At 37.5% G+C, this 15,584-nt stretch overlaps 1 protein-coding gene across 4 annotated transcripts in view; it reads right to left on the bottom strand.

The window, feature by feature from the left end:
* KIF16B (kinesin family member 16B) overlaps positions 1 to 15,584 on the bottom strand; it is a 133,880-nt gene that overhangs the window by 94,372 nt on the left and 23,924 nt on the right. For all 4 annotated transcript variants that reach the window (XR_006168172.1, XM_042814757.1, XM_042814769.1 and 1 more), the window contains exons 8-12: positions 15,204 to 15,372; positions 14,833 to 14,964; positions 11,902 to 12,077; positions 9,113 to 9,178; positions 7,290 to 7,349 (exon numbers count right to left, since the gene is read on the bottom strand). Coding sequence is in view for 3 of the 4 variants with exons in the window: in XM_042814757.1 (XP_042670691.1) it covers positions 7,290 to 7,349; positions 9,113 to 9,178; positions 11,902 to 12,077; positions 14,833 to 14,964; positions 15,204 to 15,372 (603 nt within the window). In the remaining variant the exon portion in view is untranslated. The remainder of the gene's footprint in view (positions 1 to 7,289; positions 7,350 to 9,112; positions 9,179 to 11,901; positions 12,078 to 14,832; positions 14,965 to 15,203; positions 15,373 to 15,584) is intronic.

The following is a 15,584-nucleotide window of genomic DNA, read 5'->3' as shown; positions in this document are numbered from 1 at the left end:
ATACAAGGACTGAGAACTATAAACATCTCCTTGTTATCCAAACAACTTCCTTAAAAAAGCAGAAATTAAATGCCCTGCATCTACGTCTACAGTATATTACCTGGTCAAGTAAGAGACACCATCCCTCCCAGCACCCGCTCTTCAATATCCCTAAAATATCCGAGCTTTCAAGTTGAGAAAATAAATATATTTTTAAGTCTTTAACTGAAGTAATTTGTCAAACATTTTAGATATACAGTAATTTGAAAAAGATACTGACAAATAACTGTGATAATCCTGAATGCACACAATCACTTTACACATCATCCCACCTGTGAATTGTTGTTCAGAAACGTTTCTGTCAAAACAGTCTCTCAACTTCTTCAGGACCTGCTCCTAACCCAGTGTTTTGGCATTCTAATAATCTTATTTCAGTATTTCAGCAATGAAAGTCAAGATACTGCAAATCATTTTGCCTTAAAATATCTGAATTAAATCTGAATTAAACCTGAATCATACATCCAGAAGCAGTTTATTTTTGTATCTGTAGTGACATCTAGTGTAAGAAACAGGTACTGCATTTAACAGGCTTCTAGAGGAAAAGAATCGATCATTTACTGCATGATTTCTGACTGAGAAAGACAGACATGAAAAATTAACATCCACTCTTCTGAACCCTTCTAAATATCCTGTCTTCTTCATAGCCTTCACAGACCAGCTGAAGGGAACCACATCAAGCATAACGTAAGAGGCCATTTAATGCAAATGTGCATTCATACCTTTCCATGCAAAACCAGTTTGAGGTATGTGCATACATTATGTAACTGCTGGGTACAGAGGATGCTCTGAGCAAACAACCAACCTCAGAATTAGAGCTGGAATCCTACTTGTTCCATCAGCTTATCAAAAACAGAAAGGAAATGCAGGAATAGCATGCCTTAAACTCTTCATAGGCACTCGATTCTGTTTTAATTTTGCAGCGATCCTAAAGCCTCATCTTTAAAATCCACATGCAGGGGACATAGCTTGTAAAAATGAAACAGAAACTGAAAGCACGCTGAGATGATAAATAGAAGTTATACAGTAACAACTAAAAATTGCTTAACTAAAGTACAGATTTAAGTGTCATTGAAACTGTACAGTTACGCTTTAGGCATAGCCAAAATTACACATTCTAACCAAAATGCAACACCAACATGTCTAACTAGCAACAATTTTACAAAAATTATTCACTTACTGCTATGTGAAAAATCCTTAACAAGTGTTATTCCTGCCAAACATACAAATAAACACATATGCCAAAGCTGAAAATGAACAGCTTAAATACACTATCATGCATACATCGGTTTGTACATAAATACACATCATTCCTGTAACTTTTTTTTTTTCATTGGCCTCCAACAGAATCGTTTTAGGGCCTGTGTTTGAGAGGCACACAGCCAAAAAGTCCCAGTCACGTTCACATTCTGAGGGCTGGATTAAATCTTATACTTGTGTCCTTTGTGAAAACTTGCATTACGTGCAATCACCCAGGACCTACTAGTAAAATAATTGAGGTGATTTGAATGATTACAAATACCTGTTGTTTTTGTCATCATTTCTACATACTCACGTGTGTGTGTAATGAATAAATATTCAATATATATTCAGCTATTCATTAGTTATCTAGGACAACTATATTAAGCATTATGTTCCTAATGTTGGTTTTACTGGTTGCAGAAGTAATTAGTGGGAGAAGTGCTATAACTACTGAAGCACACTATGAGACATGAACTATCATTAACCAATGATGTTAAAAACTTTAGGAAAATAAATAAAAATCTAGAGTTTGTTCTTCAAGAACCCAAAACTTACACATCTCTGCTTTGTAACCATGTGCATTTAGTAGACAGGAGGATGGAATGTGAAAGTTGCAGATATTAATTGAGAGCCCTTTGCACTTGAGAATTGAGCATGTTCAAACAGGGGAGAAGTCCTTCAATCTGTTTTATCCCCGCCTGCTGCCTCTCTCCTTGTAAGAGTCACTGCAGAGAAAGATGGAGCTGAGAAAGATGTCAGTGAGGATAAAGAGGAGCAGACGTATTAAGTCAGAACAGACAAGATTTAGGTTAACATGACTAAATTGCTGAAGTGAGTAAAGCACAGAAATAAGCTATGGAGTTATTGGAGGCCAATTCAAGGAAAAAGGAAAGAATGCAGAAAACAAACGCTGAAAGGGCAAAGTGCTGAGGTAGAATACAAAACAAGTGAGAAGAGGAAAAGGACCTCAAACAGTCAAGGTTAATATAAACTAACAAAGCGGCATAAAGCAGGAAATGGTGATGTATGTTTAGCCTTATAGGCAAGAGAATGGAGATAAATGTGCTTAAATATCACCGAGCAGCGTGGGTTAAAAAATATATATTATCTGAATGTGCAAGTAAGTGCCAACTAATGCAGAATTTATATAGAACACAATAATGGACTGCTCTTGACAGAGTTTACTTCAGTATGTAAGCCAGCACGGATAGGAAATGACTAAAGTCAAAATCTATTAGCTTCTGCCACCCTAATCCGCACTTTATTCAGAGGAACACAATTTCTTTCAGTTTTGGTTTCCCAGTGTCCTCGCTGGATATAGCTGCAATTCTTAAAAGCCATGTTTAGATGAACATGTCTACCACAGTAAGTGCTTAATGTTAGTCTGTACTCTCTCATCATGGCAATGCAACAGTTCTTCGCCTCCTTCAGAAAGAGGTATGCATAAATATTTTTCTTTAATTTATACTTTAACTAAGTAAAAACCCACAAACAACAGTAGACGTTAACGCTTGGAAATGGACATTATTAGCAAGTTTCCTTATGTAGGTAGGAAAACCAATTGTTAAAGCCATGAAAATGTACTATTAACTAATACTCAACCAAAGGGTGTGAAAAAGAAAAAGGTCAAATAAGCAGCGCTCAATAACGTACTTACACAATGCAGTCAAGTACTGCAGCAGAATTAGTGCCACTGATAGAAGCGGGGCTGTGCCACTCAGTCCAACTGGACAAAGCCAGAAGCAGCAGCTACTACTTCAAATATTGATCATGAGAATTAGACACACACACACAGAGGAAAGACCTCTGTCCTTTCAGACTCTGGAAAGACAATCTCTGCATTCTCTGACATCACTTGAGCTCTCCTGTACAGCACTAATGACACCATCAGAAGCCAATAACAGCATAATGAAATAAAACACTAAATCTACTGTAACACATACACACAAACATGCAGAAGAGCATTTAAACAACACTAGGTAAGAATAACATGCACCAAAGAAGCAAAAAGCTAACAATACTATACAGTACTACTAAACTACTATAGCAATCTCTCCACAAAAGTAAGAGGGAGAAGAAATTTAAAAGACAGAGGGGAAAGAGCACTAGAGAGTACATTTAAAGAATTAATACAAAAGCTGCTGAAGGTTACAGAAAGCAATTGGAATATGCACAAATTGGAATACTAGTAAAACAATGCCAGTAAATGATGGGGTTGGTCTCTTCCCATTGATGACGTGATGGGATGAGGGGAAATGGCCTCAAGTTGTGCCTGGGTAAGTTTAGGTTGGATATCAGGAAAAACTTCTTCACAGAAATGGTTGTTAAACACTAGAATTGGCTCCTCAGGAAGGTGGTTGAGTCACCACCCCTGGATGTGTTTAAAATCCATTTGGATGTGGTGCTCAGGGACGTGATTTAGCAGAGGTTGTTAGAGTTAGGGTAGTATGGTTAGGCTGTGGTTGGACTTGATGATGTTTAAGGTCTTCTCAACCTGAGCAATTCTATGATTCTATGATAACACATACGGTCAGAACAGCCACATCCCTGAAAAAGAGGAACAGGAAAGAAAAACACTAACAGAAGGGAAAGAAAAACAAAGAGCAAAGAGATTCAATGAGAGGAAGAAAACAATCAAAATCGTGGAGTTAAGTAAGTGCTGAGGCTGCAAGACACCCGAAGACAGAGAAGTGATGTACAGCAGTGTTGTTTTGTACAGTGCAATTCTTGTGAGAGCTGATGACATTTAGAAAACAGCCCAAAGTTTATGGGCTTTAGATCAACACCATCACTTAGCTTTTCAATGCAGTATTTTAACAAATGCTAAGCATCATTCTCCCTACTTACTAGCCAAAACAATATCCTCCATTCAATTAAAAAGAGGCATAGAGGACAGAATCTACCAGTAGGTTAGAAAGGTTAAAGTGTCATACTGTATTACAGCGAGGAGGTCAAGAATGAAGATAAACATCACTGTCAAAAACAACGCTTGTCCCTTCAGACACATAACAACTCTGAGCAGCTGCCATGCTACAATGACAGATTCTTCATGAGAGTTAGCATAAGTTTAAAACCCCTTTCAAAACCCATTTTAAAAATGCATGCAGTATCTTAATCTTTGTATGATGATAGCGGGAAGATTTTGGCTTTGGATGTGATTTGGCAGTACTTCAGACTCCATATGAACTCAGACAGTCTCCCTACAAAAGAGATCCTTCCAAATGCATGGAGAAAAGAGTACACTATCACCACTACCACCACTGCTCCAGGATGTGTCCAGTCAGGCAGCAGGACATATGGTTCATACACAGCATTCACAGCCAATACAAGCATTTGGCCATACAGATCCAGCACTGTACTCAGAATTGACAACATTTACAGACAGAACAGCTAAACATCCTCAAACTGGTAATGCACCCTGTGATGGCAACTGTAACTTAAGAGTCATGGAGAAAAAATGGCAAAGGGGAATAAGCACGTTAAAAGCTACAAGCAGAAATAAGGAAGAATGCTGGGATGTGCATGTTAGCTGTACCTGTGGCACAGTACTGACTGAAATCATTTAAGCTGCCAAGTATTTTTTAAATCAAAAACTTGCCTTCACACAGTATTCTTTCTTCCTATCTGACAGAATTTTCCATTCTGCTTTATTATTTAGCATTTAGTTGTTGCTGGTAACACATAAAGCAAGGTTCAAAGTAACTCTGAAGTGTGAACAAGTTGGAAGAATTTCAACAATTTCTTCAACTTCTGAACAATAACAAAGAGATTAGAAAAGAATGGATTCAGCATTAGTCTGTCCTACTGCAGTTATGGGGGGGGGGGGAAGTTAAATACTTATAGGTTTTAACTGAATGACCACAAACAAGACTCACCTGCTCAAGCTCAGTTCAAAGAATCTTTCAATACACATATCCCAGATAAAATTACCATTTAACCAAGCTCAAATCACACAGTCAAGGAACAACACGCAGCCAAGAAATTACCAAAATCCTCCATACAGCCAGCATCAATCTCCTGCAAACCACACTTACTTACCCAGGGGGAAGAAGGTAAGGAGAAGCAGCTTTTAAACATGACAGTCTAAGGTCCTTAATGAAGAATGTTCTGAAAGCTACTGGTGAACAACATGGAAAAGTTGCAGCTGTGATTGCAGTGATGCAAGCAGGAAAGGATTCCTTTTATTGCTTTCTCTGGTTTAAAACCTGCTTTCCCTATGCAGCCTGGCAAGCCTCTATATAGCCCTTTCCCATTCATATGCTGACAGTGAACTCCAAATTTGTTAAACAAGAAGTGGAATAACAATACAGATAGCCTCAGTAAAACGTGGGAAACTAAAGCAGTAAAATCAGGAATTCTTTTGCAGGTTTTCAGTTTTTTTTCAGGGCCCAGAAAAAACTCCACTGCTTTTAACCCAGAAGTGAAACATGCTAAAATAATATGCTCAAATGGCAACATGTAGAAAAATACAGAAGCTGGATGAATTAAACTAGCAAAAGCTCTGTACCAGAAGGGCAGAATTACAGCTTCCCTGTTTTGAAAGTTTTTATGGCTATTTAACAAATAAGGCTCTCCCTTGTTTCTTTGAGCTGTTCAGTCCATAGATCAACGCTTCATACAGCCCTGCAATATCTATGGAAGACTCAGTATATTTCCAACATTAAGCTAAGACTTTCCACAGGCCAGCTACATCATGTTCACCTTGCAGACTAGAATTTACCAATTCTCTACATAGAACTCAACAATCCTCATGTAACTCCCCAGTCCACACCTGAGTAAAAAGAAGAAATACCTGTATATAGAAGTATATCTGTGTAGATACTTCAGAATTACAAAACAGAGAAATAATGTAAAACTGGACCTAAATTATCTGAGGAATATGCAAATGGTAATTCCCAGTTCAGTTTCTGGACAGACATTAAACAGCCCATTCTGTCATGCCATCTGCTAGGCAGTTTCCAGTCCTGCTCTGTTCTCTAAGCTCTTTGTGCTTTATTTTTAAGCACAGAGTCATTTGACTTACTTGCAAGTCAGATAAAAGACACAGAGGTGAACTTAAAATAAAAATTAACACAATTAAAAAGTGATACACAGCAAAAATCAACTGCAAAAACAAGTCTCAGATCAGTGCTAAGGAGAATTTTTTAAAATACTACATGCTTGCTTGAATTCCACTCTGAGTAAGTGTCTTCTCAGCATATACTGCAAGTCATGAAAGCTTATGGTTTGTTTCCCAGATTTTCATTTAACAGAATAGTTAAAACATTTGGCAAAAACATCAGTGCATTCCATGGAAACCAAACTGTGGGAATTGCTCTTCTGGGTGCACTCGTATGGAATCATGAAGTAGCCCATTAGAACATCACCTAAAAATACCATTTTCAAGAGCCACATGCCAACATAATATCCTACCAGAACAACTGGACAGTAGAGAGGCAAAGATATATGCTGATAAGACAAGTGTATCAGTCTACATCATTCAAAAAACACAGCATGGAAATCACCAAGTTGCTCTCTGGGATCTGCACTCAAACTGCTAAATGCAAGAGAGTACTGTGTGGATTTCACTGCTTCAGAAGTATTCTGGAGTCATATAACAACTGCACTCAAGCCAGCTTACATGAATGAGCTGCAAAAATCCCAGTGCTTGGGGACTCAGCTTAGATCCATCTGTTCTGTTTGATGGAGACCTACTGGAGGATACTCAACTGAAAGCTGTTATTCCAATTTTAAGAACTGCTTCTGACTGAAACAAATCTGAAGGCCAATGCAAAAACCCATATTCTCTATGCAACGCATTCACAGAGATATCCAATACAGCATAGAAGGTGGTTATTTGCAGTTATGGATGCAATAGAAGCACCAAGGGGATGAGGGAGCCTCTTGCCCTTGCCCCAAGCTCTCTTCCTTTGCAGTAAAATGGAAACATTCAATACGGTAAAGATTTGTAAGAAGGAAAAACTCTAAGATTAATTCAAATGCCACATTGAAAAAGAATGTATTTGTCTTACTTTCAGAATATTTTGGGTTTCGTTCCACTTGTTTGTCCATTCTTTGGTCAGTTCTTGTACCTGTAAAAGAGAACAAATGTCTGAAAAATCACATCCCTTCCAAAGTCCATAATTAATTCTTAGACAAGTATGAAATACTTGTGCAACTCTTTATGTAAAGTTTAGGACTTAAACGTTTAAAAGAGAGCTACTGCTCCTTCACTAAGAGACTAAACCATCACAGAACACTTCATCTGATCTAGACACAATCTGGTCAAAACAAACTCCAGAAATCACAGAGTAGGGCATGCAGAAGAAGCAGCAGCAGGCAGCCATCATGAGAGAATCAGAGCTAAGTTTGCTGCAACACAGAAATCACTCAGCTGAAATCAGCACTGAAGTCAGGGTCTGCTTGCAAATGCGTTACTAACAGGGGCAGAGCACTGCATATCAATACAGAAGTGTTGTCCTGCCTTTCCTAGTCACTAAGCTGCCCACCTCAAAGGGCAACTTATATGCACCAGGCTCTTTTCATTTCAAATCCCTTCTAGCTTTTTAGAAAGCACTGTATAGAAAGCAATTCGGGCAGACAAACCTAAAAGCTCAGGCTGAGTTGGAATCATTGTCACATCACATATAAGTGTGCATGTGCACATACCTATGTACACACACCAGCATACACATGCTTCAGTTTTTGATATCAGCAGATTTCTGCACAGGAATTAAATACAGTGATTTAAAAACATACACAATCATTTATTATTTAAATCCACTTCATAGTGCAGAATGGTGAAAATCACTACGGCTACGTCCCTATAAAAATTTGCTGCAAGTAAAAAAAAAAGGTCTTCACAGTTCCCACAAAGACCTCCTCATTTACAACCAACAGCCTACACCCTAGCTGTCTTGGCAGTTGAAATGCAAATGAATCAACAAGAAATAAATGTATTTATCTCATTTCTACCTCTATCTCAAGAATCCAGAGAAAAGTAAATACATTTTTCAGTGCACCATCAGTGTTGGTGGTCAGAATGTTAAAGCAGGAAAATAACCTGAAAAGACTGAAGAGAACTATTAAAAATGCCCATAAGTCTATTCACCACATCACATCTCAAAAGTTGTTCTCACATAAGGACAAGACAACTCATTAATTTACCATGCATGTGTCACACAATTTAAATATGGCAATAAAGTCTTTACATTTGTGTGAGCATTATTATTGCATCCATTCAAGTATTAAAAAAAGCTACAACCTCTGCAATACCTACTTAGATTTTTCAGTAATCATGTCTGCAGGAATTAGGTTAAATAGTAATCAAGTGACCTTCTAATGAGGTTGAGAAAAGATAAAACACACTCAGTATGCTTTCCATGCAGAGGGCAACACTCCTGAGCAGGACAAGCAGTTATTATTGCCAGAGTACAAATAATGTACTTTAATTAGTGTGTATACAGCAGCTCTTATTGCTCACTACACCTAGATAAAAGCTCTGTTTGTGCACTAAAACAAAATTACATTTCAAATGTTTTAAAAGCCTTGCCTGAATATGAGAAACATATTTACAACTGAAGGTTCGTATCACCGCTTTGCAGGTTCCACTCAAAGTATACAGCACCACACAATAGGGATCCCTGTGTTTACCACAGAGCTGTAAAATGCATTCCTAGCAGAAATGTGGCTGATGGATAAATCCAAAGTGTACCTCGTAGATATGGCTCATACTAATATACCTTGTTTTTTAATGGTCTAATGGTTGTGTTTATAAAAATAAATGGCTATCAGTTGCACCAAGGCCCCCTTACTTCATTTCTTTGTTTTTAAGTTGATTTATGGAATAACTCACCCTTGCTTCGTTCTGCTGAAGCTTTTCTTCCATACTTAAAGCTGTTGGAGAATCCAGGAGAGCAATCTATAATTGTAAAAAAATAAATAGCATCAAGTTAATAAAAGATGAAAAAAAAATACAATTCTGGCAAAATCAGCTGAAAGAAATTATCTGCTCACCTACTTTGATATTTAGTATGAAATACTTCCCACTCTAACGTATGCCATTTGACCTTAAAATACTGCAAACTCTCCAAGTAATCAAAGTGTTGTCAAAGCAGATACTCTCAATACAAATCATCAGTTTGGGAACATTATTTCATTCCCTCTGAATGCACGTTGTCACAAACATGCCCACACAGAAACCAGACAAGAATATAACACACAATTCCCCAAATTTAACTCCTTTTTCCTGGTAAACATGAAAAGTTATTACGCATCAACACTTAACAACTTTGCTGTATGACATATCTGTGTTGCCCATCTGTAATTAAAAACTGTATATAAGATAATAGGCATTAGAAAAGGAAAGTATAGACACAGAAGCAGTACTCATTGTTATATGACCTCCCACACTGAACCCAGCACTGCATTTCAGTAACCAGTATCTTCACTGATCTACAGAAGCATTTGCAATACAGTATTCTGGGAACACAAAGGAAGATCACAGAAGAAATTATGAAGGGATTTATATTCTATTGTGCATACATAACACCACTTGCTGTTTTACCAAGCACCACAAATTCAATTAACTTAAGCAAATTGTCTATTGTCTGCCATACAGCCATCTATCACATCCTACAGACAAACCACATTTATTTTGTGATATCCACTGTTTTACAAATTGGAATTAGGACAAAGCATTACACCTTCAAAGGGGTCTGTGCTATATCTACCTTGCTAACATATTTAAAAACCAAAAGTGATCAGACAAGCTAAGGAAGAAACATTCATTTTTCTCTGCTTAAGAATACAAAAGAAGTATAAGAATACAAGAATAATTCAGCCCCAAGAGGAGTTTTCTAATAGTTCGTAGCAGAGCAGAGCTCAGCTTCAATCATCCACAATACCTATTACACCTTCATACTATGGTCCCATTCCCTTTTTCAGGAAATGTTTTATGGCATGAAATCTAGCTGAAGCACTAAACTTACATAAATAAAAGGTCTGTGCTGCACTGACATTTCACACTGCACAGTCTATCTAAAATAAACTTAGGTAGTTCTAGAGATAAATCTAGAGAATCATGGAATCATAGAGTATCCTTTCAGTTGTCTCCCCAAATCATATTTGCTCAGGCATTAAATCCAGCAGCCCCAAGTGGCATTATTTAGAAGAGATGTATGGCTTGAGCAATTGCACATTCCTTATTGTTAGCTCAGTTTTATCATCCTGGAAACAGAAGAGAAATTAAGCTTAACAGAGCCTGTGCAGCAAATGTTTAGAGTAGCCAATACTGAAAAGAGACAGAAAAATAGCACTGAGCAAAAGAGAAATTCTGCAAGTCGATACAGGTGGAGAGGGAGAGGACACAACAAAAGGTTGTTTTTCTTTTTTAAAGCAACCCAGCACTCTGTATAATTAAAATAAAACACTTCCAAAGAAACTATTCTTCATTCTGTACAGCCCCATAAGTAAATCAAATATACTGAACTATTCTCTCCAGTATGCAGAAGCTCTGCACTGAGCAGGGTGCTTCTGGCAATCACTCCTACTGTTCTAAAGTCTTCCACTTTGATCAGTCCCAGTTCCTTAGTTCTCTGACATTCCAAATCACGTAGTTTGGTGACCAGAAGCGCAAGCCTAACTAGCACACTTCAGAATGAACCAACAGTTGTTCAATCTAGTTGAGAAACCCTTCTCACAGTAAAAGACACACAAAAGCCATACAGTTTTTAACCACTGGCCTAACGTGGCCATTTTAACCTCCTGTGTCTAACAGGTGTAATTATGGCATGTGTGTTCACAATTATCACCACCATAACCATCATCTGTTGCCATAGAAACAGTAAAGTTAAGCAAGCAGTCAGTATCAAACTTTGCAAGTTTTACAAATCCAAATCAGAAAACTGAGAAATATCTAAGATTTGTGCTTTTATTACTTTGGGATTATTGATGTATCATTCCCATTTTCTTTGCTTTCTATTATATTTACACATTGGCAGAAGCTGATATTTTCTGGAAGAACAGAATTACCAACTCAAAGAGGCAGGGCCTGTCAGCAGTTCCCCTGCCTGAGACATAAATCTAACTAGGAGAGTTTTCAGGCTGTGCCAGTAAAAAATATAAACCTTTTCTTCCATCACAACTGAAAGTACTTTTGCACGTTCAGCACACAACGTGCTCTCTAACGTACTGTGTAGACCAACACAAAAAAACCAACAACCATGTTACCCAAGCCCACATCAATATAAAAATGCATGGCCATCTTAAGTACTTTATGCCTTCTGCTACTTTTGAGAGACCAGCAGTACATCTGCAGTCCGTCAGGCTAGACACAGCAAACATGTTCTGTTCAGTCTCCTTGTGCTGAGTTGAGTACCTGATCCCCAGCAAACTGCAATCAAGGCCTGATTACATTAAGAGAAGGCTAAAAGCTTGAGATTGATACTTTTTCCCCCTCGTGTTAAAAGAGGTAATCTACTGGCCATATGGAAACTGATTCAATCAGTAAAATAATATTCATTCATAGCCTCGTAGAGCTTGTTTACTCAAATCAATATAATGAAAGATAATTATCTCATTACATTCTAGAAATAGATGTTATAGCTCAAGGAAAATTACACATAAATTTCAAGTAAAGCTAACCTGATTCCCTTGAGCAAGCAGGGCTTTTAATCGGGCTATTTCAGCTCTCAGCTCACGGATCAGTTTGACGTTAGGATCTTCATTAATAGTAGGCTTGTTGATGATGTTTTTGGCTCTATTTGCATAGCGAAGTGTACTTAAAGTTTCTCCATAATTGACATCAGCAGGTGAAATAGCTGAGGGGATGAAATCAGAAACAGTTTATCCAGCACCACGTGTTTTATTTAGTAAAGCTAGTTTATATTTTCAGTCTGATAAAGTTAACATGGATGAAAAGACAGAAATGCATAACCACTACAACAGCAATTTGTTGAGTTCTTCATTCTGTTCTACTGCCTTCATGGCACTATAATTGTGTTTAAGTGATTTAAATAATTAGGTCCAGCAATCAAGAGCTGTAAAGCAATCTTTCAGTCAACTTATGTAACATTTACAACCCATTGGTAAGCATAAGTATCCTGTGTAAATACTTCACAGGCTCCTGTGAATTTGCACATGAACAGTGGAAAAAATCACCACCTATTTTATAGAGGATCGATGTAATAATCCAATGGAAAAGTCATTTCAGGTAGAAACACTTTTGCTCCAAGTTTTGAAAGTAACTTAAATACCATTAAAGTAAAAGATAGATATGAAAAACAAAGCAAAAGAAGAGCTTCTATCACCCATTTACAAAACTGTCTGTTCTGCTGAGCTGCAGGTGTCTGGCAGCAAGCAGAATATTCCTAATCTGAGGCAGCAAGACAAATAAGAACTGTTTTTACAGACAATTCAACAAGGAGACGCAATGGATTTTTAATGAAAGTGCTGATGCTGTATTTCAGCTAATTTTCCTAACAATTTGCAAGATGTCTAAATTAAAGAGACTATCATTTGGAAACGAGGGACCAGAAGTCTTCTTAATGATGCAAAAGAACAAGAAACCCAAAGAACCAGACGATGAAAACTCCTGAAAAAAAATAATTAAGCAACCATAATTTTCTGGCCTTCCACATTCTCCCAGCAATACTAAATATTCCTTTAATGTTAGAGATTGTCTGAATTAGGGGAGATGCTCTAGGCACCAGACTATACCTCCTCTAACTCACACTACTCACTTTCCTACTTTATTTACTGCCTCCCTCCCACTACTCAATTATTCTCTTTCAGGACATATGCTACAATGTTTTATAGAAACAAGACATATCAGAATCAGATGTATTTTTATAAGAACCTTTCTTAGAGCCTAAGATGATCTTCCTGTTTTTTTGCATGAGCTTTTAGTTACAGAAAAGGCATGCCAAACATATCTGGACAGCCTGTCAGGCTCTGTTAGGCAATTCAGCCACATTATCACTAGAGTTACTGCTGGAGAAGAGATCAACCATCAGGGCTGTGCCTAGCAGATGCATCATTAATAAATGGAAAAGTAGCTGAAAAAGCAGCTGTGCACTATAACCATTAGTAAAGGCACTGAAAGCTCACTGCGTTTTTAAAGCCTCCTCACTCCCCACAACAGAATACATGGAGTTACTCAACCATGTAACTGTAAGAAAGCATCAAGGAAGATGTTAGCACAGCGCTAGTCGAACAGCCAGAAGAACAAAGCAGCATCTGGCCCATGATGGCCTTCTGATCCCGTGAGCAGTCTTAGGAAAGGAAATGGCACCAATTCCAGAAATATCCCCAAAATCCTGCAGTGTAAGAACTCAGAAAATCCAACCATAGCAAAGCAACTGAAGAACGAGAATTTGGTTCAATGCATTTTACAATCTCGACTTCCCTGCCCAGCCATTTCTCAAAAGAGGAGTCCATCAGTTAAACTGCATCACAGTTGAATAGGGGAGAAATACCTTCACACTTACACCTCTGACATCCCAAATTCTTCCCTCCTCTGAAATGCTAATTTTTAGTAGTTTAAATAGTTGGTTTTTAATGAGATTCCCATCCCAATCTGTTGAAAAACCCTGCAATAGATGCCATACACAGTTTTTAAATTAAGTGATCCTTACAGAGCTTCCTATAAGTAAAAAGAAAGCTGTAAGAGAAGTTGGTTGACTGATCATGAATAATTAAACCTGTACAAAGTTAAAATGCTGTACTCAAAAAGTAAGTTAACAAAAAATGACATTCTCACCCACTGAATGTCAATGTCAAAAAAGACCAGGCTGTTTCTGCCACTAATTCTAACAATGTTTTGGAAAAGTAAACTGATTCACACCTTAATACTGACTAGATTCACAAAACCCTTCTTTGAAAACAAAACAAAACTGAGGATGAAAGGCTGCAACCTGTGGAGGAAAGGTGTAAATAGAGAGAATTACAAGACTTCATCTAGATCCAGGCTTGTGCATTTATCACAAATATCAGAGCTGTCCTGAACGCAAATGAATCACAAGAACAAACAGGAGATATTATTTGAAGATCAGCTGGTCAGATTAGCTTATCATTACACTGTGTGTGTGTTATAGACTAACACAGCAGTGAGCTCATGTCAGAGCAGATGCAGAGAATTAGGCACATACATTTGGATGACCCTTATGTATGCATAATGACTGTACATATACAATCTGAAAGCCTTGTTATGTGACCAAACATAATGCATCCAGAAAGAGATCACAGAATCATAGAATCCTTAAAGCTTGAACATAAAAACGAAATTCTCAGGTTCTGGAGACACAACTGCCATTGTTCACGACATTACTGAACAGATTAGACTGTTCCTATGTACATAATGAGACCACATACAGTTGTACTGCTGCAAGAGATGTTCTGTAAGAGTGCAGGTATAGACAGAGTGTTACTAGAGAAGTCACAAAGAAAGAAAAAAATTAAAATGTGTAAATAATGCTCTGCCTGAATGAAGCATCTGGAATCTAAATATTTACAGCTAATCCTATTAAGCATGACTAGTTCAGGATGCGAAAAAAAAAGTCATTTGAAAACACTTACTGGCAATCATTATAGTTTTAGAGTTTCCTCCTAGGCTATCTTTTAACAGCCAAGTCAACACAGAGTCTCTGTAAGGCACAAATACTTGTTTCTTCTTTGAAAGAGGATTTGTTGCATCCTGAGATAAATCAGCTGTGATGTGAGGACAGAAAAAAAATAGCAGTTACACACTTTCATTCATTTTCAAACACAGAATATATTCTAGGTCACCATTTCATAGAACCACAGTCTGGCTTTGGTTGGAAGAGACTTTAAAGATCATCTAGTTCCTAAATCCAGTACTGGTGTAAATAAAAACTGTAAATTACCAAAACGATATTTAACAATTAACAAATCCACAACAGCATAAAGCACAAAATCTAATAACTTACCTAAGGCAGAGATGACATTTCCCAGAGTAACAAGAGATTTGTTAATATTCCCGCCTTCCTTTAATCTAACCCCTGTGGCACCGGTGGCATCTGCTCTCTCACTTCCAGCAAGATCTACCAAGTGAATCTTGCTAACAGTCTCACAAGGCATTTCAGAATCAAATTTAGCCTAAAAATAATTTTAAAAAAAAAAAAGGTATTAAGCTACAAAATTCTGAAATCTTACTGAATTCAATTTAATCACCTCATTCGTGTCATTGAATTTTACTCACAACAGCAGAGCATCGGACGGCAGGTATATTAGGGTTGTCAAAGAAAGGCATTTATTGTGGCTTTTTTTCTAACTCCCACAGAAGTGGTTACTTTGTGAAATCATAGCAC

This window comes from Centrocercus urophasianus, unplaced genomic scaffold (genome assembly GCF_019232065.1).
Source record: "Centrocercus urophasianus isolate 14NV4802_14NV808 unplaced genomic scaffold, USGS_Curo_1.0 seq_10, whole genome shotgun sequence".
In the NCBI taxonomy this organism is placed as follows: Eukaryota; Metazoa; Chordata; class Aves; order Galliformes; family Phasianidae; genus Centrocercus; species Centrocercus urophasianus.
This window is presented reverse-complemented; position numbering and strand designations above follow the sequence as displayed.